The sequence below is a fragment of the Pteropus medius genome, unplaced genomic scaffold (genome assembly GCF_902729225.1).
Source record: "Pteropus medius unplaced genomic scaffold, Ma_sr-lr_union100, whole genome shotgun sequence".
NCBI lineage: Eukaryota > Metazoa > Chordata > Mammalia > Chiroptera > Pteropodidae > Pteropus > Pteropus medius.
The window spans coordinates 7,282,955-7,310,518 of NW_024349224.1; the positions used below are offsets into that span (position 1 = coordinate 7,282,955).

General features: G+C 45.8%; 1 protein-coding gene across 4 annotated transcripts; it reads right to left on the reverse strand.

Moving 5' to 3' along the window:
- CES5A (carboxylesterase 5A) lies at positions 1 to 27,393 on the reverse strand. 4 transcript variants are annotated; one of them, XM_039880910.1, is made up of 14 exons: positions 27,196 to 27,393; positions 25,909 to 26,113; positions 23,661 to 23,799; positions 22,084 to 22,217; positions 20,391 to 20,544; positions 18,814 to 18,918; positions 16,842 to 16,946; positions 15,368 to 15,508; positions 13,266 to 13,334; positions 10,411 to 10,558; positions 6,969 to 7,118; positions 4,784 to 4,856; positions 4,591 to 4,699; positions 1 to 164 (listed from the first exon to the last, which is right to left on the reverse strand). In XM_039880910.1, exons 1-14 carry the CDS (start codon positions 27,296 to 27,298, stop codon positions 60 to 62), a joined length of 1,740 nt encoding a protein of 579 aa, XP_039736844.1. In that variant the 5' UTR covers positions 27,299 to 27,393; the 3' UTR covers positions 1 to 59. The 4 variants fall into 4 exon arrangements, with proteins under 4 accessions (XP_039736844.1, XP_039736845.1, XP_039736846.1 ...); XM_039880911.1 differs by lacking the exon at positions 1 to 164 and having other exon boundaries at positions 4,095 to 4,699; positions 23,751 to 23,799; XM_039880912.1 differs by lacking the exon at positions 1 to 164 and having other exon boundaries at positions 4,095 to 4,699; positions 27,160 to 27,393.
- Positions 27,394 to 27,564: the final 171 nt, after the last annotated feature.

Genomic DNA, 27,564 nt, shown 5'->3' on the forward strand with positions numbered 1-27,564 from the left:
CAAGAGTACACGATTCAGTGTATACGAAGCACAGCACCCAGAAAAATGACAGCATGCTGCTAGAAGTCAGTTACCATTGTGGGTGGACCGCACTGGGCAGGGCCTGGAACTGAGCTCGAGATGGTTTCCAGATGCTTATCATCTCCTGTGCCTTGCTCTGGGTGCTGGTTACACAAGCACAATCAATCAGTGAAAATTCATCAAGACACACTATATATTATATATTAATATATTACACATTATATTACACGATATATACTTATACTTTCTTATATGTAAGATCTATTCAGTTGAAAACTTAAAAATGTATACCAGGTCTTAAGAACTTATTATCCTAGAGAGGAGACAAGATCGTTAGAGATAAAATTACTGAAGACTATGTAAGTTATAGGAATAGAATAGAATAGAAATAGTCGATGTGCAATTATTTTAATTAGTACCCTATCATATGTACTAACAGAAATTCTACTTAAACTTACCTAAAGCATATATTTACTATGTTGGCTCTTGTATATGAAAAGTCCAGGAAGTAAATAGAGTTTCAAATTTAATTATATAAAGGGGCCCAGATAGTTGATAGATGGATGGATGGATGGACGGACAGATGGACAGACAGCTAGATGTATAGATAAATTCACCTTTTATCAATCATCCTTCTGTAAAGAAAGAAATCTATTTCCTGCAGGTCCAGGTTCAAAGCCATTCCTTTAGGCCTCCACGGTGTGCTCCAGCAACCTTGCCAACAGTAGCCATGCCACCCTCTCGGTTGGCCTCTGGCCACCACTGTGCATCCATGGTCGAGCTTCCCCCACAGCTTTGATGGCCTTTATCCTCCTGTCCATCTTTTAAGTCCCAACTTGAGCTCCATCCTGTCTATGGAGCACAGCAAGGAATCGTTTGGATTTTGACACAATCAAGTGACAAGGTAGGTTTTCCTCTCGCGTTCCTCCCTCCTCAAGGAATAAAATGAGGTGCACTCTTAACACAAACTTTCAGCAGAACACAGGGCTCTGACCCAATAGGTCTGTCTCGGCTGTGAGAAGAGAGGTTCATCTTGTTACCTGGGCAATGCCAGTTAGGGCAGCTTCCCAGGTGCAGGGGTGAGCTCACCTCCCACTCTCTCCCCACATCTGCCCAGGGAAAAACCTTGACTTGCAGCCAAGGGGGCCTGAGGCTGAGAGGGAGAAGAATTGGGCTTTGGGGTTAGACAGAAAGGTCCAGAGTCCAAAGCATCATTGAAGGAAGAGGAAGGAACAGGGGGCCAGAGGAGAAGGGGCTCCTCCGTGGCCTTCTGAGGTGGGCTTCTAGGGACTTGATGAAGAAGAACAAACATTAGGAGAGAAAAAAGCTGTTGGCCCCAGCCTCTGCTCTGCCTGACAATTAAGTCATTGCAGTCAAACTTTTTAGGTAAAGAATTGTACTTTTCCCTTTTCCAAATGTTACAGGGAAAAGGGATAAGGATAAATAGTATTGGTTGTAATTTAACTGTTTTGATTGGTTTTCTTTTCCTTCCAGCTCTACAGTATTACAAGCACCTCAGAGGGGAGAGAAGCATTTTTCTCCTTTTATGATGCTGCCCTCTGCTGGACATTAGGAAATTCACAGGGGAAAACATTTGGTTTGTCTCTGGAGTTTTGTTTGGGTTTGATTTAGTGATTCAGGCCTAAGATTGTTTGGTGTGGGGAAAGATTTTCTGTAAAAAAAAAATAATAATAATAAGTGTTTAATTTACAATGAGAAAGAAATTAAGTGGTTTAGATTTTTACAATGATGAAAAAGCAGAGATGACTGTGAAATATGTCGCGCTGATGAGTATGAAGTGACGTGACACTTCAGGGAAGTGAATTTATAGAAAAGGAGTAATTTAAAAAGGGCACTGCCTTGGACCCTGCCCGCCTTCTCTTGCAAATCCAGACACCAGAAATAATTTTAAAAGCTAAAAGTACTTATTCTCAAAGTCGCTCTACAAATTATGCCCACAAATGTGCAGGAGCGGGCTAAAGGCTAGAGAGATTGTCATGTATCCATATCAGGCAGAGACGAAAGCTGATTTTTAAAAAGATCCTCTAGCAACTTGGAAAACACAAATACCATGCTATCCACACTCAGCAGTTCTTAATCAGGGTTATGCATTGAATACCTAAAAATTGCAAAGATTGATTTTTCAGGTCCCAGACAAGAAGATTCTGCTTCGGGTGGACTGGGGTATGACCTGGGTATTGGAATTTTGGGAAAGCCCTCCCAGCGAGTCCCCTAATTATACCCCTAATAGAAAACTCTGAGTTAAACGAAGACAGCAGGGTGCCAAAGGGCATTCATATATCACCTTTAACTCACTCAATAATACATCAACTGCACACGGACAGGAACAAAAAGAGGACTTTGTATCTGGATGACTTTAAATATTCTGTCTCTTGCAAGATACCTACCAAAATTAGAACCACGCATTTGAGGATTCTGGGACTGCGTGAAGTACATAAATAATATGTGTCATGTTATTTCACATGATAGTATTTTAAAAAATGAGTTGAGTGGTGTTTTCAAGCTGTTAGTTTAGTCAAATATCAATGTAGAAATTAGCCTTCTGCAGCCGCGGAGGCAACTGAAGTTCCAGTTTGCTTGCGTGTGGCTCAGTCCCTCTTCCTAGAGTCATAAAGTGGCCTGAGTATCACTGATCTGCCCTTTCCACAAACACCCAGACCAGAGATAGCCTAGGACCATCTGCTGAGGGAGGTAGGTAGCCTGGCAGGAAAGACAAGAGACTCAAGGCCCAGTTTTGATCTGCTGCTAACTCACTGAGGGATCTTAGGGGACTCCTTTGCCTCCCCACCGATTACTATAAAATGAGAGGTTGGGGGTCTAAATTTAAGCACCCGCAGGGGTCAGATGATGTCTGTGAGTGAAACGGGCCAGGCACAAGCCTAAGGGGAATAGTGAGGCCTGTGGCGAGTTGAGAGCTTGTGCCTTTGTAAGGGGGTGGCCAGTGCTCAGCTCCTGCAGATTGCTCTACCGGGGTCACTGAGAACAGCTGTGCAGGTTGTGTGCTGCACAAGGGCACGATGTCAGAGGTGGTGTCCTTCACCTCACAGACATAGATATTTATCAATGACAGTTTCCTGGAAGATGTCTGTACAGGGTTTTGAGGAAAGAATACCTTCTAAGATGCACGAAAGTGTAGTATGGACTGTCAGAAGCCCTGGTTACCACGTGAGAATACAGGTCTAACGTTGCCTGTTGCCAGATCTTCTTCTTTCTGTGTTTTTCTTTTTTTTCCCCTCTAAGTTGAAAACATGGCTTTTAATGTGAAATTCCCCTACATTAAAATTAGTTGGAAACTAATCCCAAAACATCATTTGACATTGTGATGGCTAAACAAATCACCTCTGGGGCCACATTCCAGCTATAGTTAGAGGTCCCTGACCCAGATAAATCCTAAGTTACTGCCATCTCAGAAACCCTCCTATCCTATGTACCTCATGTGTAATGTTGGGGCCATCACAGAGGAAAATGAATTACCCGGGTCAATTATATCAAGATATAATAGAGACTATACTTTTTAGAGGCTCTAAAAAGTAAAAGCGCAGCCTTTGAATGATGGTATATACGACCTCCCCACCTATCATCTGGTTAACTCTAATTCATCCTTCTTATTATCAACGTTATTTCTCCAGAGACAACTTCCTAAGACTTCCATCTAAATAAAGTTCTCCTGTTACGCTTTCTTAAAACACCTTGCTTTGCCGAGTGAACTTTTACATCATCAGATATTCACTTGTGTGAATCATGGCTTACTGTCTGTTTGCTTATGAGATGATGGATTAGTCTGGACCTCATCAGGGACATATCTTTTCTCCTTGGTGTCTCTGACCTGAACTTGCTGCCTGGGGTTTGACTTCTGGGTTCCTGACCTTGGAGGACGTCTGGTTTCCATGGCTGGGAAGGAAGCTCTCTGGCTTGCCTCCCTCCCCCTCATCTCTGAGCCAGAGAAGGAAGCCAGTCCAAGCCAGTGATGTTCAGGACATCAGGCTTGGCCGGTGGCTGAAACCTGCCTGGATTGCGGTTGGGGGCTCAGATTTCAGATAACGCACACAGATACATTCTCTGATAGACAGTCCACTTCCTCTTAGATAATGGGGTTGGGGCTAGAGTTTTCGGCCCAGAATTAAATTCTATTCCTGTACATATTTTACGTTCTGATTTTATTTCATAGGCATAACAAGATCATTATTATACCAACTAATAGGCCAGCCCTCTTGAAGATTTATCGAAGAAATCTGGTAGTCTTTAAGGCCAAGTGCATTTCTTGATACTGAAAAGAATTTCCTAAGGATCATCCATCCCCAAGTCAGTAAAAGATCAGCTAAAACAGCTCATTCCATAAAGCAGCTAAAAACAGAATGAAGCCAATGAATGTGGGAGAAATTGCAGAAGGAGAAGGAAAAAACAAAATCACACAAAGATAACTTCTCAAGGAGCAAAAGCGAGAAAAAAAGGTAAGAGCAGAGAAAGAAAGATTAAGGAGGAAAGAGGACCAGGGAGCACTCCGGAAGTGGACATTATCAGGGGGACAGTCTTCGTCCAAAACGCCACCTCCATCTCCTTGAGTCTCTGTCCCACACTCAGGTTCAAACCCAGCTGCAGGTACTGCTCCGTGTGATTGTAGGCTGGCCACAGAGGCAGGCCTTCCCCATTAGGGTCCCTGGGAGTGAGAGCAGAGGCAGCGGTGAGATTTTCATCCTTGAACACCCGGTTTGTGGCGGGGGTGTCCCGGAGGTTTACTTACCCGGTCCGAGCAAAGTTGGCCCAGTATCTCATCATCTTCCTGCTCAGCAGTTTCTCCTCTTCTGTGGCTCCTTCTGAGGAGGATAATCACAAAACTCGGCTCGCACAATGAATGCCAGACGCCCAAGACGTCTCACCCTTTGATGACTCTCTCACATCTCTCTTCCGGCTGGATCCTCACCAGCCTCCCAAGCCATTTTACTTATGTTGCATTTGCAGATACTGAGGCTCACGCCCAGGGTCACGGCTTCCACATGGCGGAGTCCAAACACACGCCTTCCTTGTCTACCTGATGTTCTCCCAGGCTTTCCCACGAGGCGGCAAGTTTCTTAGAGCGAGAGGGGTCGCCTCTCTGTCTCTCTGTCTCTCTCTCAACTGATTATTGTATCTCTTGATTTGAAAAAATAATACTTGCTCAAAGTACAAAATCCAAAATACAGAAAGAGCATCTCATGGAGATCCGTTTCCCTCTCATTTCTTCTCTCCACGGCTACCAGCCTCAGAGGCGACCATCGCTACCAGCTTCTCGAGTGCCCTCTGAAGGCTGCTAGACGTGTACAAGAGTTTATGTGACCATGTTTTTACAGACATAGTAGCATAATGGACATATATTCAGCATGTTCCTTTTTGGCTAAAATTCCATGTAGGACATAGTTCTACAGTGTCGCCTATAGAGCTTCCTTTTTTTTTTTTTTTTTTTTTGCCATTTAACGTTCTCTATATAGAGTTATATGCAATTATATATAAATACACCATTAGTGTATCCAGTGCTCTATTAATGGATCTTTACATTATTTCCAAACTTTTGCTGGCAAAAGCAATGCTTTAGGGGGCACATCTATGTTTGCATATGTGGAAGCATAACAGCACAAAAAATCCCAGACGTTGAATTGCTAAGTGCTATAAGTACTTCAAATTTTTGTAGTTTTCCATTGATTTGTAAAGTTGTCTGTTTCTCCATACCTGCTCAAATAGTAATTTAAAACGTATTGTTCTTCCCAAACTTGACCAATGAAAAATGATTCCTCAGTCAAGGTTAGTTTGTAGTCTTTTTGTTGTGAGTGAAGTTGAGTGGATTTTCCTGCTTAAAAGATTTTTTTTGTTTCCTTTTCCATAAACTTTCTATATCTGTTACCCAGCTTTTGACTCAGTTGTTCCTTTTCTCTACGATTTTAGGAGCTCTTTAGATATCAGGAAATTTACCCCTTGACACGTGTCATTCATTTTTTTCCAATCTGGAGAGTCCATGTGGCCATCAAATACTACAGTAATACTATACTGTACATCAAACAGTACATCAAATACTCAGTAATGGTTGCCGAGTAACGATAATAAAAACATTTATTAAGCAATAACTGTGTGCTTATGAGAATTATTTCATGTAACCCTCATGACAACCTAGGAGGTAGTTCTGTTATCTGTGTTATAAGAATAAACGAAGCAACGAATGAACCGCAGTGCCCAGATACACTCTGTATGAGAGATTCTGTCCTTACCTTCGAGAGGCCAGCATGCACTGGTTAAGAGCCTATATTGCACTATTTTTTAAACAAAATATTGTAGTGATATCTCCTGTGTGTAGTTCCTATAACTTTTATTTTTATTGATAACCTCATCTGATTGGCTTATTCTTTCGGGCACTGAACAGGCCATTAATTCAGGAATAAATGAGCTAACCTCACTGATAACAGTTCACACGCATTTACATTAGATCACCTGTATCTGGACCACTTTGGGCTGAAATTATGAAAAATGAGGTCCTTGCCTTTTAAAGCCCTGGGTGGTAGCCCCATGGGAGAGTTCTGAAAAGGGCAGGAAGGGTGAGTCCTGCAGGCAGAGAGATGTGAGAAAGTGGTTCTCATCTTTTAAAAGATTAGATTGCACGAGAGTCCCCCAGTGCCCACCTCCATAAGCAAAGAGAAACATTCATCAAGCAAACTTGGCAGCTCATTTTCATCTTAGTTTCTAAAAATACAAGTGGAGAGGGGGGCATTTTCCAGGGGAAGGTCATGTTTGTAAACCATAGATTAAATAAGCAAATGAAAACCAGTCCTCCGGGTTCTCCTGCAGCTTTGGGGCAGTTGAGGGGCTTGGTGCTAACAGTGGGGAGTCGTGTGTTCCCCTCAGCTCCCGCACGCTCACGTTCCTGCAAGCGCAGGAGCCCAAGGCAGCTTCCTCTTCCTTACCGAACATGACAACGTCACCCTTGAGGAAGGCGCCTCCGAAGACAAAGCGAATTTCATCAGAATGATCGGCTTTGACGAAGGCTGGCTTTGTGTCCTTAAAGCACTGGGGCCGGTGCTGGAACTCGTAGAAGTAAATGGGTGCACCAGCATCTGCGGAGATGTAGAAAAGGGTCCAGGCCAGGCATGCAGGCAGGGGAGGCGAGACTGTTCCTGCCTCCCTACCCATCTAATCCTGGATTCAAGAACCAACGGGTGGGGCAGCCCAGAGACAAGAGGTGACTCGAATGGAGCTAACTTCCCTCTCCCTCATTTGAGGCCTGCTCCAGAGGCCCTGATGACAGAGAACTCACACCCCTCAGGGCAGCCTGAAAGGTCAAGAGTTCTACTAAAAAAAAGCCCTTCGCACCAATCCAAGATCTACCTCCTGTGATGACTTCTCATTGGCCCCAGTTTAACTGCCTGGAGACAAACAGAACAAACTTATTTTTTTCTCTATGGGATCATTGCAAACATGCTTACGAAGTCTCCCCTTAAAGCACACATACAAACATACATGTGCACACACAAACATATGCATGCACACACATACAAATGCATGAGCACACACATGGGCACACACGAACATATATAGTCTTGGTCTCACCTTCCCCTTCAGTCACTGGCTCATTCCTCTAACTCCCTTCTAGAAAAACCCCACAGTACAGTTGCCTTATACTCATTATCTCTGCTTCCTCTTCTCTCATTTTGTCTTTTAATTGTAGTGTCATTTATGGACAATAAAAAGCACAGACTGGAAGCATACGGTTTGACATAAGTTTTTTCAAATGTAGCCACATGCATGTAACCACCGCCCTAGTCAGGACATGTAACCATCACCCCAGAAAGTTCCCTTGTGTCTCCTTCTAGTCATCTACCAAGACACAATGTTTTTATTTCGCCTATGTTTGGCCTCTGCATAAATGGAACAACACAATACATACTATTTTGGTGTCTGGCTTCTTTCATTTAGCATAACGTTTTTAAGGTTCATCTCTATTGTAGTATGCATCAGTACTTCATTTCTTTTTATGGTCAAAGAATAATCCATGGTGTGGATAGACCACATTTTGTGTTGTTTATTCATCCATCCGTTGATGGACATTTGAGTTGTTACCACTTTTCAGCTACTCTGAATAAGGCTGCTATGAATATTTACGTACAATTTTTGTTTTCAGTCATCTTGGGTATATCCATCCCCAGTTGTGGAACTGCTTGGGTTATGTGGTAATTCTACGTGTAACATTTTGAGGAACTGCCAAACTGCTCTCCGCAACGAGCACACCATTTTACGTCTCTGCCAGCAGCAGATGAGGGCTCGTTCCTCCACATTCTCCATAGCACTGTTACTTTCCGTTTTTGTTTCTGTTCCGTTGTTTGTTCTTTTACTACAGCCACCCTCGTGGCTGCGAAGTGGTACCTCGCTGTGGTTACGATTAGCATTTCCCTCATGACTAACAATGTTGAGCATTTTCTCACGTGTTTATTAGCCATTTGTGTGTCTTCTTTGGAGAAATGTTCATTTGAACCTTTGCTCATTTTTGAGTGGAGTTGTTTGGTTTTTGTTGCTGTTGTTAAGAGTTCTTTATAAATTCTGATTAATAGACCCTTATCAGATATGTGATTTGCAACGATTTTCTCCCATTCTATCGGTTATATGTTGTCCTTTGATATAGAATAGTTTTTAATTTTGATTAGGTCCAACTTATCTATTTTTTTCTTTTTTAATTTATGCTTTTGTGTTATATATAAGACTCCACTGCCAAATCTGAGGTCATTGAAATTTGCCCCTATGCTTTCTTCTAAGAGGTTTATGATTGTGGCTCTTATATTTAGGTCTTTGAACCATTTTGAGTTAATTTTGGTTTCCAGTGTGAGGGGAGGGTCCAAGTTCACTCTTTTGCAGGTGTCATCCAATGGCCCCATCACCATTTGTTGAAAAGACTATTCTTTCCCCCATTGAATGGTCTTGGCAGCCTTGTTGAAACAATAGACCACAGATATATAGGTTTATTTCTTGATTTTCAGTTTTGTCTCACTGATCTGTATGTCTAACCTGTGCCAGTTCTGCATTGTCTTGATTATTATTGCTTTGTAGTAAGTGAGTTTTGAAATTAGGAAGCGTTAGTCTTCTAACTCTGTTCTTTTTTTTTTTTTTCTTCAAGATTACATTGGTTGTTTTGGCTTCCTTGAAATTCCAAATGAATTTTAGGATGACCTTGTCCATTTCTTCAAAAAAAGGAGATTGGCATTTTGATAGAGATTGCATTGAATTTAGGGATTATTGCCATCTTTATAATACTAAGTCTTCCAATCTATCAACACAGGCTGTCTTCCTATTTATTCTTTAATTTCTTCCAACAATGTTTTATAGTTTTCACTATACAGGCCTTGTATCTCCCAAGTATTTTATTCCTAACTATTTAATTCTTTTTGATGCTATTATAAATGACATTGTTTTCTTAACTTCATTTTTGAAACATTCATTGCTAGTGTGTAGAAATAAAATCGACTTCTGTATACTGATCTTGTATCCTGAAACTTTGCTGAATGTATTTATTTGCTTTTATAGGTTTTTTTGGTGTGTGTGAATTCTTTAGAATTTTCTATATATAAGATTATGTCATCTGTGAGTAGGGATAGTTTTCCCTCTTTCTTTCCAATTTGGTTTCCTTTTAATTTCTTTATCTTGTCTAATTGTCTTGACTAGCATTCTAGTACAAGGTTAAACATTAGTGGTGAGAGATGACATCTGATCCTGATCTTAGGGGTAAAGTTTTCAGTCTTTCACCATTAAGTAAGACAGAAGCTGTGGGTTATTCAAAGAAGCCCATTATCAGGTTGAGCAAGTTCCCTTCTATTCCCGGTTTGTTGAGTTTTTCATCATGAACGTGTGTTGGCTTTCGTCAAATGCTTTTTCTGTATATATAAAGATACTCCTGTGTTTTTTCCTTTATTTTCTTAATATGGTATATTATTGATTGATTTTCATAGGATGAACCATCCTTACATTCCTAAGATAAATTTCTAGATCACAGTGTACATATTCCTTTCAATATGCTGCTAGATTCAGTTTTCTAGTACTTTGTTGAGATTTTTTTACATCTATACTCTGGAACACTGGCCCCAGAAAATCATGGGGATGTGGGAATTTTCTACATCGTCCTGAAGCAGGGAAAAGAACAGAAACAAGAACTGATCAACATTCCTGAACCCTGAAAGGCAGGGGACTTGCAAAGGTCAGTGCGCAGGGTTATATCTCAGACACCCTTGGGAGGTCTCTCTCAGTGAGGGAACAGAAGGGAGGAGCAGGTGGCCAGTCAGCAGGCCACAAGGATCCCTGCAGCCACTGGCCTTGCTGGGCTGTGGCCCTGCAGGGAGTGGGTGAGGATGCTAAGAGACTCACCTCTGTGATACTGAGCTGTGACCAGCCCCGGGACCACAAAGAACATATCTCCAAGCAAGTCGAGAAACCTGTTTCGTATTTCAACCAGGGAGTGCTTGTTGTAGAAGTATTCATCAACCAGAAGGCGTAAATACTGGGGAGGCGTGTGCTGTAAAAAATCACAGGCACAGGAGATCTGGGTCAGTGACAACAGCCAACAAATTAAGCATCTGCCTGCGCAGGCTCGATTCCGAGTGCTTCACATGCGTTGTCTCGTTTAATCCACATGGCAACTCTGTGATGTCAAAAGTAGCCCCATGTTACAGAATAAGCAACTGAGACCCAGAGAGGTTAAGTGCTTTGTCTAAACAGGTGGAACCATGATTCTTTCACAAGTCTATTTGCATCTAAATCCCATGCTCTTAATTATAGTACACACGTGGCTCCGAAATGTTTCAGAAACAGCCACCCCTGGGCTGAACTGGCTATATCATTTGCAGGGCCCAGTGCCAAGTGAAAATGTGGGGCCTCTCGTTCAAAAATGAAAAGTATTCAAGATAGTGACAACAGGACATTCAGCCAACCGTAGGACCCTTCTGAGCACGAAGATGCACACCCATGAGGCTGGCCCTGCTCCTGGCACCAGCAACGCCTCTGGGCCTTTGCTATTTGATCTAAACTAGTCCCCGGGAGTTCCCTCGTCTGTGAAAAATGGGTTGCTCAGAGGGTGACGTGAGAAGCAAACAGAAGAGCACGCTGCCTGGCATGGAGCAGGCCTTCAGTTCCGTCGGTCCCCGGAGACCATCGCCAAGTCCTTCGGCAGGGGGTCCCCTCCTCGCTATGACCTGACACCAGGCCATCTCTTAGTATGCGATCCCTCAACTAGACCCCGGCACAAACACCGGAGGGTGGAAACTAAATTCATGAAGGTTCGGGTCTGTCACGTAGGTGCTGTTCCTGGCAGGGATCTGATGCTCCAGGGAATGCTGGGACACATTGTTGCACCTCAAACTCCTGATCTAAGACAGAGGTAAAGCCCTTCACAGGTTTCTGTGCAATTTGGAGGTGCCATGTATCATATCAGCCAGCACTGCTCAGACTTGCCTCGGGGCCTCCGAAGCCCGCCTGCTTTCAATTGGGCCCAGAGCAATTGAGCGCTCCGTAGCAAGCCTGGGCTGTGGTGCAAGTGCCCTGCCCTTCTTGGACCATATGTCCAGCAGACCCCTCAAAGCTCGAGGGATCTAAGGTGGGTACAGATGCTGTGTGGAGCCTGTGGAGAACCCCACCAGGGCAGTCACAGGGCAGACCCCTCGGTTCTGGAGCAAGGCTGTGCCATCTGCAGCAGGGAACAACTAACTGTTTGAAAAGCACTTCCTGCCCCGCTACTGGGCCCTAGGAGAGACTCACGCCCACCCTCACAGTCCTCCTGCACCTTCCTGCACACCCTTCTTCCCAACCCCGGGACCTGGCTCAGATGCCTTCTCCTCTTAAAATGCCCAAGACCCAGATCAATGGTCTCCTCCTGCGTGAGGCCATCTCCTACCAGTCTGAGAGGTTCCACGGCCTGACCTATGTTAAATATCTCTCAAACCTTGGTCTCAACTCATCACCGGGCAGCCAAGACTCAGCCAACATTGCTTCTGAGCCTTAGGGCCTGAGGGGTCCCCTGCCTCTAATGGATGTGGAATCACGTCGCCCTTTGTTCCCAGCCCCTGGGATGAACTTGATATTCTATCCGTCTCACTTAAAAGCCGCACACGCCCTTCCCTGCTACAGCCAACCACTTTGAGCTCTTCATGCTTTTCTGCTCCTAACTGGTCCTCTTGGTCTTCTGGCTCCTCTCGCTCCTGCTCCTCCATCAGCCAGACAAACCTAACTCATTCTCCAAAATGCTTCCAGGAGGGAGCCACCTGCTCCCTCCTGTGGGCGCCTCAGGGTCTCTCTCGGACACCCCTCTGCCCTGATTTGTATAGCCATGCACTGAAGTTGCTTGTCATATCCGTCTACCCTAAAAGTCTACAGGTTCCTCAAGTGCGGGGTGGTGCTGGTGGTGCTGGTGGTGGTGCATGCTTATCACTGTGCCCCAGTGCCTAAGGGCATGTGGACTCTCAATAGACATTTGTTCAATGAATAAATGAATGGAACAAACCTGGTACAGAATACACACTGAATAAATGTTTAGGGGGAAAAGGAAGGAAGGAAGGAAGGAAAGAAGGAAGGAAGGAAGGAAGGAAGGAAGGAAGGAAGGAAGGAGGAAGGAAGGAAGGAAGGAAGGAAGGAAGGAAGGAAGGAAGGAGGAAGGAAGGAAGGAAAGGAAAGAAGGAAGGAAAGAAGCATGGAAAGAAATCCATCTCTAATCCTCATGTCCAGGATGTATTTGTGCAAGGAGTAAATGAATAAATGGTTAAATAATGGTCCTCGGTATTGCTAGATCCCTGTACAGTATGTACTGGCAGGTAGTAAACACGAGTCCCTAGTTTCAGGTGAGTTTCAGAACTCAGAACTTTTCAGGTTGTAGATCGGTAATTCAGTACGTATGCTGCATATTATGTAACATGCCGGGGAAGCAGCACGGTGGCCCCTTCATTATGAATAATGAGATAAAGAGAATGAAAGTGTGGGAATAATAAAAACTAATGGCTGTATCAGTCTAGGTCAAGTTTGGCTGCCATGTAGATTACAAAAAGCCTCTGGGTTTTCAGAGTACTTCGGATTTTGAGTTTGTGGATAAGGGACTATGGAACTCCACCTAAAAGATCTATTGAATAAATGAATGAATGAGGAACATCTATATTGCCAGCTCCCACCCCTGAGTGTGATCCAGGGAGGTTTGTTAAATGACTCTACGAGAGTCACAGTTGCCCAAGCTCACTCACCAGGATTGTGTGTATCAAGTGCAGGGCGAGAGACTTGTTGGAGTCTCCGAAAATCTCAGGAATCTCCTTCTGTGGAGAGAAGCAGAGTACTTCGTCAGCACATCACGTCATCAGAAGGGAGACCGGTGTCTCTGAGGGCCCAAGCACCCTCCTGTCAGATGGGAGGCTGAGAGGAACAGGAAATCTTTCGGCCCCCAGGGGACCCTATGTAGGAGCAGCCTCAGTGAGTGAGTTAAGCAACAAAATTTCTTCTTTTCACATTTGATAAAACGTAGCCATTCCCTGTCATCCCTGTAGTCCTGTGGGACCTGAGTGGCTGCCCTGTGAAAAGGCCGTGTTGTGGGCTGAGTTGCGTCCCCCACCAAATTCCCATACTGAAGCCCTAACCCCAAGACCTCAGAATGTGACTGTGTGTGGAGACAGGTTTCTAAAGAGGTGATTAAGTTAAAATGAGGCCATTAGGTTGGGCCCTAATCCAACTGACTGATGTCCTTAAAAGAGGAGGAAATACAGACACTCAGAGGGACACCAGGGATGTGTGCACACGGGGAAAAGACCATGTGAGGACACTGCGAGAAGGTGGCCACCTGCAAGCCGAGGAGGGAGGCCTCAGAAGAAACCAAACTGGCTAGCACCTTGATCTTGAACTTCTCAGCCTCCAGAACTGTGAGACCATGAATTCCTGTTGTTTAAGCCCCCAGGTCTGTGATTAGTTATGGCAGCCCTAGCAAACTAATACAGACCATGACTTGGCTTTGACACCAAGATCAAAGAGAGGCCAGAGAATCTTGAAACCAGTGGATTACTGGTCTCCTTCTAAAGACTCTGCAATCAGGGCCTCTGAGAAGCCAGCACTTGGCCGGCGGCCAGTGAGGTGGGTAAGGACATGGGCTCTGCTTCGTACATAGTGAGAGCTACGAGTAATTATTTATGAAATGACCTTGCCCTGGCCAATGTTATGGTTTAAGAAAGAGGGGGCATAAATACTATTCACTTGTCAAATGAATTTCCCTGGTACATTTTCTGCTGAAAATATCAAGGTTAAAGAATCACTGAGGTAGATATTTAAACGTATCCGTCTCTTGGAATCTGAGGGAATCCCCGGAGTCATTCAAGTTATCTGCAAGTATATTCTAACTACTAAGAACCCTCTCTGTCTGTTCAGGAGCTGGGATTTGTGGCCACCAACGAGTCTTGTAATGCGACAGACCTATGTGTTTCATAACCTCGTTTCCCCCAGCTTGAGAGGAGGAGGTTGGCCTACATCAATGAGCTTTGATGGCACTCTGAATCTGAGTACTCCACTCTTCCGAGGACAGATAAAGGTTTATTTCGAACATGGAGGGTCTTCTCAAAACACGAGGTCAAGAGATCGTGGCTCCTTTTCAGCATTCAGGCCTCGGCTCAGATGATCCTTCCTTGGAGAAGCTTTGCACAGCCACACTTCCTCCTGCCTAAAGAAGCCTTCTCCACCCCGTTTATATCCTTCACAGCACTTATCGCTCACTGGAACCGTCCTTCCAAACTTGCATTCCATCTGTCTCTCCCCTGGAGAATGTAAGCTGGCGGAAAGCTGGACCCATGGACTCGTTCGCTATTAAATGCTCGGTTTTTATAAGAGCTTAGGGCACAGAGTAAATGCTCAGTTCATTCTTGTTGAATGAATGAAGTGACTCAATGATTTTGCAACTTGCACAAGCTTAGAGAGCATTCTTGGAAACCCGAGTGCCAGAACTGAGGCTGGGTGTGAAAGCGTAAAGGCCTGAAGTTTTCAAATCTACACGGATTTCATCTTTGAAGGAGTAACTGTGCTTATTTGAAACAGCCATTGGTAATGCTTTGAACAAATCTCAAATGGGTCTCCTCCTAGCTTAGTGTTTCATAGAATTGTTTCTTATGACATAGAACTATACGAAGAGCAGGGTGCAACTTGCTACAGCTGACCCCAACTCTCAGGTACCCTCCTTCAGAGAGATGAAAGATGACCACTGTATACCTGACCGATGGGCTTCATCGCTCACAATGCTTGGTGTCATCTACAGGAATGTCTCACTGTGCCTCACTGTTCAAGGAGCCACAGGAGGCGCAGCCAGAATTCTTACCATGGGCAGCAGGAAGCCACACTCGTGGTTATTGACTCCGATGATAGAAGGAATTGAATTAAATGTTTTTCGAGTCAATAGTTTTAGAGGCTCATCAGGAAAGAAAAAACCATCAACCACTCGAGTGAAAGACTTGGTTTTCTGAAACAAGAATAGAAAAATCAGACACTGTCTCTGTTCACCAAATCTGCTGTCCCCAAACCCTAGCCAACCTGAGCCAACATACTCAAGCAAAATTCATAAAGAAAGGAAAAATAAACCACACATGGCCCATTCCAAAACATCTGTGCTGGCTGGCCAACCCTGCCACTTCCTTTGGCAATGGGGCTCAAATTCTCTGTGCCTTAGTTTCCTCATCTGCTAATCGGGGATAATAATAGTATCTACCTAAAAAAAATTGTAGCCTAGGATGGTGGTTCTCCGAGTGTGGCTCCCGGACCAGCAGCATCAGCATCACCAGGGAATTTGTCAGAAATGCAAATTCTCAGGCCCCACCCCAGATGTACTGAACATGGAACTTTGGGGATACAGTTCAGCCAACTAAATCCTCCAGGTGATTCTGAAGTTCAAGTGTGGGAGCCACTGGCCAAATGCATTGGGCAGAGATGGCGAGGGTAGCAGGGTTCATATGAGCATCTTCCTGAGATGTCTTCCTCACCACTGTGTCTTGGATCTGGCTGGGTAGCTCTTGGGTCTCAGGAAGGAACGCCTGGCTCTATTGATGGTTTTTGTTTTGTTTTGTGTTGTATTTTTGGGTTCCTGTTAGGGAGTGGTGGTAGGAGGGAGCACACAAAAGAGCTTTTGCCCGACATCAGGTCAAGGACTTGTTATCCACATCTTGGAGTCCAGGAGAGCTCATGGCAGATCCTTAATCCATGCCAAATAACTGTTTAACAACTGTTGGCATTTGACCTTGCTCTTCCAAGGACTATTAGAAGAGCGAAAGGGACATACAAGATCATCCAGTTCAATGAATCATCCAGTGATGGAAATCTGTCAGCAGTCATCTGGACTCTGCTTGCATACCTACAGGGGTGGGTATCTCCCTGCCTTCTAAAGGAGCAGATCCCTTTTCTGACAACTGAGTTTTTAGAAAGTTCTTGATCATACCAAGCCACAATGGCATCCTAAGAGGACTTCCAACTCTTGACCTTAATTTTAGCTTCTGGGGCATGTAGAACAAGTTTGGTCTCCCTTCCCAGCCAGATATCTTTAATGACTTAGAGACAACTTTTGTAATTTGTATTTTGCTGGATCTCCTCTAGGCTAAGCAGGCACCCCTGGCCCATAAAGTTCCTTAAATTGCCTATAAGGGTTCTATGTTCCACAATTTTGCAGCCATTACTATGATTCCCCAGCCCCCATCTTTCTAAGCCCTATGCTAAAACAAATAAGAGAGTGGCAGGATTTGGCTACCACTCCTCCATTCCAAAGGCCTGCCCCCCTGGCCCCCAAACCTCTCCTCCTGCTTCACCTGGTTTATGCCTAGCAACTCCGTGGAGGATTTTGTCCTCAGGCACTGCAGCAGGGCCTCGGAGTCCGCCACGCTGCAACCGCAGATATTCGCAACCATCTGCAACTATTTCCAGAGAAGGACCAAATCAGAACACAGTGCTGAGAGCCTCCAGGAAAACAAAAGTTGCAAAGAGTCCTCGATCCAGCCACGGGCTGGTCCTTCATGCACGAAGCCCAGCCCTCTGCCTCTCCCCAGTCCTATGGAGCTGTGGCAGAATGGACACTGAGGTCAGCTTGGCACTGTATCATTCTTAAGAGAGTAATGTCTTTTTTTTGTCTCTACACCAGTTTCACTTATTCTTGACCCTCTTTGTCATCTTTAGCAATCACTGGAGCTGAGGGTGGGGATTCGTCAGCCTGTGGCCATGGGAAAGAGTCAAAAGAACTAGTCACAGGCTCCATTGTGATGTCCCAGTCCTGTAATGTTGTCTTCACTGGCACTAGGCCCCACAGAGCCCAGGAGCCCAACTCTGGGGTGACAAAGAGAGCCAAAAGTCCCCAAAAGTGAGGAGCAGCTTTGCAAACTCCTTAACTGTCTGTTGAGGTATGACCCGATCTCAGAGTCCCAGTTTGTCAGCTGCATCCTCAGCCTGGAATGCCCTGAATGTCTTTTTTCTGTCTCTACATCGGTTTCACTTATTCTTTAAGGCCCAAGTCCCACCTTCTCTAGAATGTCCTTTCAGACTGTTGCAGCCCCTATGAATCTCTTCCTCCTCTGATCTCCACCCACCCGTTTGCTAAACACCTTCTTGCCCTGTCACTAAACTTTCCACATGTGTAGAACTTGTCCCTTGAATGGGATGCTCCTTAATCTTCTGAGATTCACGGATGCTCTGAGATTCCAGTGAAAGCTCCAGACTCTCTCCTCGGGAAATTGCGACATATACTGAGTCTGTACACAATTGCAGGAGGTCAAGGACCACCTCCCAAGCACATCCGTGGAGTCCAGGTTAAAAATCCTTCTCACGAAACAATTATAGTCTTCTTAAGGTAGTACATGGCTTCTCCACTTACAAACTCGCAGGTCCTAACACACAGCTGGGTAAACAAGGGGTACTCGGTATGTGTGTGGCGAATGAATAAATATATGCACACACTGAAAGTAGCTTGATATATCATGTTACCAACATCAATTTTCCCTCTGTAGTGAGGGTGTTTTTGCAATATTAAAACTCTGTTTCTGCTCTTGGTGTATGCTGTTATTTTCTATAAGGTGTTGAAGAAAATGCACCACTAACGTGAATAATACCCAGGAGGTGGCTCCACAGCTTCGTGTTTAATTAATATTCATTGACCGAATCAGCTCATTTGTGAACTCATTCATTCAGCAAACATTTATAGTTGCCTAATATACACCAGACATTATGCTGGGACATGAAAGATAAAGAGACCTTGGTCTCCAGGTCCTCGCTATCTGGTAGAGTGCCAAGACGAGATGACAAATGACAAATATCTAGAGCATATGTCTCACCTCCTCCTCACACTCTCATGCCAGACAATATTAATAAGTCACAGTGTTATTTCCTACTGAGCTGTAAACAGCCTCAGAACCTTTCTTATCAAAGTATCCTTGGTGGAATAGAGTAGGTACAGGAGATGAGCTGTATATAATACAGGCAACTGAGTTATACATCACAATCAAAGAATAATGGATAAGATGTAAGAACGGTCACAAATACATTTACACACAGACTCACACATACATACACATACACACACACTCACGGGCACCAGCAGCATTGCACTGTGTACCTGGACCCATTTCCTACTGAACAAGGCCTTCCATGGAGAAACAAGATTCACCCTGGGCTAGCATCAGATTCTCTGGCCATGATCAGTAGGGACAACAAAGCATATGGTCTATTGACACCTGACAGCATTCTCTCCTGATCGAGGCAAGGAAGCTGGAGAGGTGTTAACAATATACCTACATCCTCATTTCTCTCATCGTCAGGGGCCTTCAGGTAAGGGATGATGGCCACTCCACTCTCCATGATGGCTTTGTGGAATAAGCCATTAGCCAGGGGGGACAGAATCTGGAAAGAGAACACAGGAGACCCAGCGAAAGTTATCCAGGGGCTCCTCGGCATTCACACACACCACCCATCCCTTCTTTAAAGAAAGCTTCCCAGGAAGCCTCCTCAAAAGCGCTCACCTTGGAGGAAAAAAGTCCTGGTTTGGGGGTTCGACAACCAGCTGTGAAGTTTTGGTCAAGTTATTTAACCTCTCTGAGCCCCGGGTTCTCAAGCACTCTGAAGTCAAACGTTCTGGCATGCGAGCACCAGCTCCTTCACCTCCTAGCTGGGTAACCCGGAGCAAGTGGCTTAATATTTCTAAGCATCAGTTTACTCTCCTATGAAACTAGTATAAAAGTTGAGCCCATATCACAGAACTGTTTTGAGGAGTAGGAGAAGTAATGAATATAGAAGGCTTCGCACAGTGCTTGGTTAAATAATATGCACTCATGAAATGGTGGCCGTTATAGTGTATGTAAAACTGAGTTGATATAATCCACCTTCTAGGGTTATTTTGAAGATAAAAATACCTTCTATATAGTCACGTGTTATACAGCAGAAGCTCTCCTAACCCACTTCTGTGTAACTGGTTTCTGTGATTAGCATGTCATGTTAACCGATGTCCACTCAGAGCCATTGGGCCATTTTCTAGCACCTCTGTGCATTTCTGTTCCCACTGATTTCTTGCCAAGTGTCAGCTGTTTGCTTTCAAATCGGTTTGGTCAGTTATATCTCCTATCGTCATTACATAATCAATGAATTATCATGGGAACCAATGAAGTATGTGTGTAAAAGAAAAACAAAACGAAGTTATGTTTTGGGGGAAAACAACCTTGATAAAAGCGGGTAGCTAAAGAATATTACTATCAAATTAAAGGGGCAAACAAAGTAAGAGTAAACTGTGTGGGGGAAGCAGCAAACTCTAAGTGTGCCACATTCAGAGACTATTCTGCAGACGTCTTTAAGTGCGTGCTCACTGTAAAGAAAGTAAAACCACGATTTGAGGGCAGTGAATTCTGTGGGTGGTTGACGCAAGAGAGCCATGTAGGACCACCAGTCAGCAGAGCGACTCTGAAAAGATGAGTTCCCCGTATCAAACTATTGCTGAAGGAATGTACCTTTTATGTTTTTCGTTAAAATAAAATGTTTACATGCATCCTTTGTTATTTTGGGCTTTAGTTGAGTTTTCTATTAAATAAGTAATTATCAGTCCTGATAACTGGATATCAGGGCTTCGACTCTACAAATATAAATGATTTTTCCTTAAATTACCACTCACTCCGTGATCTCGGGAGATTTGTTTAAACTCTCTGACGACAGCTCTTGTCCTTACAATGAGACTGAGCACCTAACTCAGAGTGTGAGGCTGGAGGGAGAGGATGTGTATACAAGTGTTCGACATGAAGCCCCAATCAGGTGTGAGTGGTTCATCGTCCTCATTTCTGTAACTTCCCTCACTGAGTTATATTCAAGTTCCAAAGAGGAGAACTCACAAGGCTGGATACACTTATGGCTCCCGCTGACTCGCCAAAGATGGTCACAGAGCGTGGGTCCCCACCAAAGGATGCGATGTTCTCCTGGACCCAGGTCAGGGTGGCCAGCTGGTCCATGAAGGCCCAGTTCCCCAAAGCGTGCTTGTCCCCTGTGCTAGGGGCAAGAGGCGGGATGAGAATGCTCAGTGGGCCACTGTCCGCTTCCCGCAGCCCAGGGAGTTGGTGGCGGAGCCTGTATGTAAATGGATGTCAGGGCAACGCCACTCCTGCTGGGGAAAGGCTGAGAGTCGGAGGCCTGGGGCTTGGCTCTCTCCCTCTGCTGGGATTTGGGTTTGAGAATCTAAGGAAAGTTACACATCCCAGAAAAACGTACAGACAACCTTCCATATGCAGCTTCAGGGTAGTCCTAGGCTCCCCTGAAACCACAAACTCCAGAAGTGTCCAGCTCATGAGAACTGGTCTGCACCAGGGAGTGAGAACCGCCCTGGGCACCGGAGTGATTCAATGAATAATGATGATAATAATAGCAGTGGCAGCACCGTGAGAGACACTGTCCTGAGCTCTTTATAGTTGACACTCTCATAATCCTCCCAATCTATGAGGTAGGTGGTGCCGGTTTTTCTCCCTTTGCCCCTCTGGTTTTCATCTCCACCTTCTCTACCCTTCCTCCAAAAATCTGGCCCGTATGAACTGTAGCACCCAAGCTTCCTGCTACATGCAATCAGTGGGAGACACTGGCTGGGGGTTTGGGGTGGGATATCGAGAGACCGGGATGTTTATCCCAGAACCCCCTACCCCTCTCTACTGGGAAGTGCTTTTGGGCGGTGGCTGCACTTCTCCGAGGCCACAGCTCACGCCACTTCCCTTCAATGAAATCTGCAAGTAAACCCTAAGGGTACTGCTGGATACATTGGCTCCTTCTCACAGACAGGAAAGCAGGACACAGAAAGGATAAATTCTTTGCCCAGGACCAAAAAAGATGCAGATTTGGGATTCAAACCCAGTGAGTCTGGCCCCAGAGTCCACACTCCTGGCCATGGCCTGAAGCTGCGGCCCATGCAGGGGGCATATTTCCCAGGATAGGTAGACAATTAATGGGGAGGGGAGCCAAGATCACGAAGCGATTATTCTCAGGAGCATTTGAGGAGCCTTGAGGTGGGGCCCTATGGCAGAGACTGTACTGCTCACACACCCAGAGTCCTCAGCTTCCAGGCACACAGCTGGGCCACACTTCCCACATCCCTGGGTTGGGTGTGGCCATGAGGTTGAGATCGACCAATGGTGTGTGAACAGAAGTGACGAGCACCACCTCCAGGCTGACACAGAAGTACCTTCCTGCCATGGTCTTCTAACCTCTACCTCCACCTGCTGGCCAAATGCAGAGGGTCCGGGGCAGAGCCACGAGGTAGAAGGAGCCTGGGTGCCTGACTGAGCTAAAGATTGTCTGTCGGTCAGGAACATACAATGGGCCTTTACTTGACCGGAAAAGAGATTTTTATTGTTCTAGGCCATGAAGACTTGGGAGGTTTATCTGTTATAGTTGCTAAAATTATCTAAAAAAAATTGGGGGCCAAATTTGTTCAATGTCACTGAAGGCTCATTCCTCTTTGGGATGCTGGGCACTGAATCCCCTGTGGGTGCTGCACGACTGCCCCCTGGGGACGAGGGGTATCAATCACTTGGGGACACTCACTTGAAGAAGCCAAACATTCCTAGCCGATACTGGGTAGTCACAACCAGAACATCCTCATAGGCAGCGAGGGCGGACCCATCGAAGATGGAGGCTGAGCCAGTCTGGAAGGCGCCCCCAGGGAGCCACACCATGACCTAAGGAGGGAGAGGAACTTCCCAGTCAGTACCCACCAAGCACCCACATCCCAGCCCTATGTGTGTTGGGACCTTCTTTCTTTATGGAAATATAAAAGTCCCACTTTCCCTTCTAAATAGCATCAGGCGTTTTGTCTTTCAAAGAAGGCCCTGGGTTAAGCATCTGGGCTCTAGCAGCCGAGCGCCTGCCTCGGTTTGCTTCTGAGCTCTGCCATTGCCTCGCTGTGTGACCTTGGGCAAACTACTTAATCTCTCTGAGCCTCAGTTGTCTCGTCTGTAAGATGTGAAGAATGGACGTATTTCACTTACGAGGTTATCATGAGGTTTAAACTAGATTCTGCATCTAAGGTTCACAGAAAAATGGTGGTACATGTCAAGGGCTCAGTAAGTCTTAACTAAACATCATTGAACTTGTGACCTACAGCAAGATGGAAATCAGAAGCCATGTATGAGAGCAAAAGCAGCTTAAGCTGGTTCGGTGAAAGGGTCTTTTTCCCACCTACAAAGAGAAGAGAGGAAAGAAAAAAGGAAAGAGAGGTGTGGAAACCTTATTAATTAGAAAAATTGGGACCAGGAAACAGAAAACGTTATTCAAATAGTATTATTACTATTTATGTACTTAATAATAAATCCCTTTCATTCTCTTTTTTAAGCTCATATTAGGGACTATAACACTTGGGGCAGGAAAAGACAAGAAAGCCACTGAAGAAAAAGGAAAACTGGACAAAGCTTTAACATCAGGATCTACCACTTACTGTGTGCAGAGCATGGAGCAAGTCGTTTAAGCCCTCCCCGTTTATGCCTCATCTTCCTCATCTGTAGAATGGGTCCAATAATCCTGACCCACTGGGTTGTCGTTGCGGTTAGATGAGATAATGTACTGTGCCTGGCACATAGTCAGCACTCTGTTAGGATGCAATAGAGCATGTCTCTCATTGCAGGGGTGTTAGGGATAGAGGGTGATGAAGGGTGTGGTTAAAAATTGAATGGTACCTCCTTTTCCATTCACTTATACGGGGATCTTTTATATTCTTAAATGAAATACTTCAGATTATTACCTGTCTTCATTGCAAACAGAAAAATTGGAGAATACAATTATCCTCTTTAAGAAAGGATTTCCCAAACAGCGACAAAAAAATCAGAGTCTTTTTAAGCAGTGCCTTTTCTAAATGTTTACAGACCATTAAATACTCCACAGAGGGGAAAAACAAAACAAAATAAAAATCAAAGGTCAAGTCACTGCCCATAAAGGAGCAATCAGAAAAGATAAAGTGAATTTATCATTAGAAAGAACTTTTAAGAAAGTTATTGCTGCGCCAAGTGATGACATTTCCCTTTGACCCAACAGGGAGCTGGGTCTGATTCCAGACACCCAGCCCCTCTGCCTGGGTCCTAGCCCAAGGACCTGCTAGTTGAAGCCCCAAGCATGGCAGGCAGCCTTACGGGGAGCTTGGAGCCGGTGTCTGCATGGGCTGGCGCATAGATGTTAAGATACAGGCAGTCTTCTGACACTCCGAATTTGGGGTAATGCACCTTGAGAATGTGTTGATCTGAGCGCAGCCACTCCGTGTTCTGGAGGCACCTTGTAAAAGGGGAGGAGAACCCCCCAGAGTTGCTGTCAGCAAACCTGCCTGGGAGGGGACAGTTCTCATGACAGCAGGGAGGCCTGGCAGTCTCCTCTGCTTGAGCAGAAGATGAGTACAGGAGCTCTTGGCACAAAGTTGATCATGCCTGCCCTTTACCCCCAACTCCTCCCCTGCCCGCCGCCCCACCTCCTGCCCCCAGCAGTTGCACAAAAAACTAACAAACAATGATTCTCTTTGATCTGGTTCCTGGGTAAGAAAGTACACTGTGCACAATAGTGTACCATGAACCCCCAGGACCTACCCACACCTAGGCCCACCACCATAATCCAACACACATATAAAGACTCAAGCTGGCTCAACAATTTGCTTAACTGGAGGATGGGACACTGGGTGGCATATCAAGGGCTTTGCTCTGGCAGCTCTCTCTTCTGCCCCTAGGGGATCAAAAGGACATGCCAGGCCTCTCCACCAGGAACCAGCTGAGGTAGGTGTGCAGGGGGACCCCCATATCCATGCCTTTGTTCAAGCTGGTCCCTTTGCCTAGACTGCTCTCTCCCTATGTATCTGCTTGCTCATGATTTTTCCTTTCTTTCAGATTTTGTTCAAATGCTAGCTCCTCCAGAAAGCCTTCTGAGGTTTCTCCAGCTAGACCACAGCCATCTTTGGAAAACCCTGCACACCTTGTGTTCTGTCCTAGAACTTCTCCTGGACCTGTATGTGAGTACTTTCGTAGTCTCCAAGTCAACCGTGAGCAGCTAGAAGCTTAGGACCCTGTATTAGTCACTTAAGTACCTCATAGCCTCTAGTACCAAGCCTGACACACAGTAAGACTAAGTGAGATTGTATATAGGAATATTTCTACAAAGTGCTCAATTAATGTTATTTATTTTTTGATAGAATAGTGTATAGATTTGCTGCAAATCTCCCCCTTGACAAGTTTTTTTGTGCCTTTTAGCCCCTTTGTAAACTGTTTATCAGAAATTGAGGCCTCATGCTTTCAATAAAGCCATTCCTCACCTCTCCTCAAAACTAGGCTAGGTGGTTCTCTCTGCTTCCTCAGCATCCTTCTCCAGTCTCTTATGGTGGCCCTTGCCACTCTATATTTTAATTGTCGTTATTGTTTACATCCTTGCCACCACTATCAGTCCACAGGTTCCTGAGGGCAGCTGTGTCTAACCCACTGTGGTGTCTTTCAGGGTCTAATGGAGAGCTAGTTATGAAGTTGGTTCTCAATGGATATGAGTTGAATGAATGAATGAATGAATGAATGAATGAACAGATGAGTTCCAGCTTAGTGTCCTGAGCTTCTGAGCCTCATGGGGTCTTCTTGCATGGCTTAGGGAGCTTCCTGGCACCAGGGTCCTCTTTCTGCCTGGGACCCCAATGCCAGGAATGTGACCAGCATGAGGGCTCGAGAGAATCTGAGATTCAGAAGACTCTTGAGGATTTCCAAGTCTCAGTTCCCACCAAGCCCACGAGGCCCCTCCACAATCTACCGGGGAACTGGTTGCCTATCTAAGCCCTAAAATGCGCACTGAGTGGGAGCCCCTTACCTCCCTGTCGCCCTGTGTGACAGAGACACACTCATGTCGTCATTCTACAGGGGTTTATGGACATCCCACCGCTGGGCGCAGTGTTGACTGCTAGAGCTCAAGTCCGTCTAGTGTGATCCTTCCCTCTAGAGTACTAACCCAGTCTGACCTTGGAGACTAAGCCTGGGTGAGTCGTCACATGGAAACACTTGACAGTCCCTTCTAACCAAAGACTCGGTAAGCCCTTCACAGCGGTTCCCAAACCTGATTGGTCTCGGAGTCTCTACAGAGCTTTCAGGTGATCCAGTTTCCCTGGTCCAGCTCTGGAGATTCCAATGCAGGAGGTTCCTAAGGAAGCCCCGGGGGACCTGCATGTTCTGAACACTGCCTCTGGTGACTCCACTGATCAGCCAGTCGGAGAGCCACACAGTCACTGAAATCACGGCAGCCCTGCCCCTCTCCTCCCCGACCACCTCCCCTTTCCCACTGGGCTGCATGACCTGTACTTCTCCCTCCATGCTCTGCCCCCACTCCCAGGTCGCAGGCCACCCATGGGACCGAGCTTCATCTTACAAGTTAGGGTAGGATGTGGCATCTCGGAAGTCATTCCAGGGCAACGCGGGCTTCGGGTTCGCAAATCGCAGGGGTCCTAGAGGGGGTGCAGCATAGGGGACCCCAAGGAACACATTCACAGGCATGGCGCTTCCCAGCACAGTGGCTTGCTTGCCCCGGACCCATCCCAGCCTGGTATTCCTCACGGGTGCATCAGCAGCTGGCCCTGAGGGAACACACGGGGAGGAATCAGGAGCTGGCTGGGAAGAGGCCAAACTCAGACCTCCTCCCAGGGGAGGGAAGGGGGAGGCGCGCTTTCTCAGCCTAGAGTCTGTGCAACAGGAAGTATCTGTATTCCTTCTCAGGGGGTCTATGTCCACTGCTTCCTTTAATACCGCCTTAGAAGTCCCTGGCATCGGAGCACCAGCTTAGTTCCTCCTAGGGGCACAGCACCAAGCCATGAAATTTCTCCTGGTTACTCTGGGGCCCCATACCCTTTCTGGGCACAGCAGCTTTCCCTTCCTAGGGCACTGATGATACACACCAGGCTCTGTAGATCCTAGGACTGCACAAAATCCTCTGGCCCAGAGTTTCCTAGACTTCGGTCATTTTCATACCTTCCAGCATCGCCTCTGTGACCACTGATTTATTTTTCTTAAAATTATATATAAATAATCCTCAAATTTATCTAGAGGAAGCTTAAGCAATAACATCTATGGAACTGTGGTTTTGATGAGTTAGGTGCTTTGATGCTTTTGAACACACACGAAAACAAATATATAGCAATGAAAATAAAAATTCCCACCTGAAATCTGCTCATCTACCTCCAGGGGTCTGAGACTGAGAATGCAGCCTTCTCCGTGTCCAAAGAATATGAAGCCTTGAAAAGTTAAATGCCCAGGTATTTACTCAGCAGGACCCAGGTGTCTCAGCACTACCTCTGCTAATGTCATTTAACAGGGAAGGTCCCGCCTGGGCAGCCAGCACTACAGAAGCCCAGGCTCTGTCTCGTGCCCCTCCTCAGAGCCCAGGACAGAGGGCTCCCCAAGCTCCCGCAGGCTATGAGCAACCTAAGGGCAAGACCAGGGTCTTCTGTGCTCTGCCCACATGCTTGAGGAGACTATGGAGCTTGGGCCTTCAGCAACAGCAGGACATAGATCAGGTGTCTCGAGGTTACCGCACAGCCCTCCGTGGGCCCCCAGAGACCTCTGAGCAGTAACTTCATTTTCATCAAAGTCAATTCTCCAAGGTAAGGAAATCCCCTTACCCTACCTTCTGAGAGCCCTCCTCTCCCACTGGGTGTCTCACCCTCGGTGGCAGCTGCAAGGACCCAAAGAGCCCAGATCAGGGCCTGGTTTGGGTACACCCACTCCCCACTCATCTGGCTGGCCCGCCTGAACTCCCTGGACATCCACGCCGCTTCGGTCAGGGACGAGAAAGGGCTTCCTGCTAGCAGACAAATGTTGAGTAGGCAGACACAGGACACAGGGTTGGTGGAGAATAGTATCAGACCAAGACTGGGGAGAGAGAGAACTTTGCCGAGCAAGACTTTCCTGTTCTGATTTACATAAGAAGAAGCTGATGATTAACTCTTGAGCTGAGGAAAGATAATTTGGTAGTCTTTGAGTTCATAGGATAGTAGAAGTAGAAAGGCCATTTGAGATTAGGTAAGCCAGA

Bases quoted from the DNA above. Each gene is read 5' to 3' on its own strand.
- CES5A (XM_039880912.1), bottom strand. From the start codon at position 27,298: ATGTCCAGGGAGTTCAGGCGGGCCAGCCAGATGAGTGGGGAGTGGGTG. The intron at 20,545-22,083 runs GTGAGTGTCCCC...TCTTGCCCCTAG, and splicing joins GGAATGTTTGGCTTCTTCAA to CACAGGGGACAAGCACGCTT. The intron at 4,857-6,968 runs GTAAGGAAGAGG...TATCCTCCTCAG, and splicing joins GGGTGACGTTGTCATGTTCG to AAGGAGCCACAGAAGAGGAG.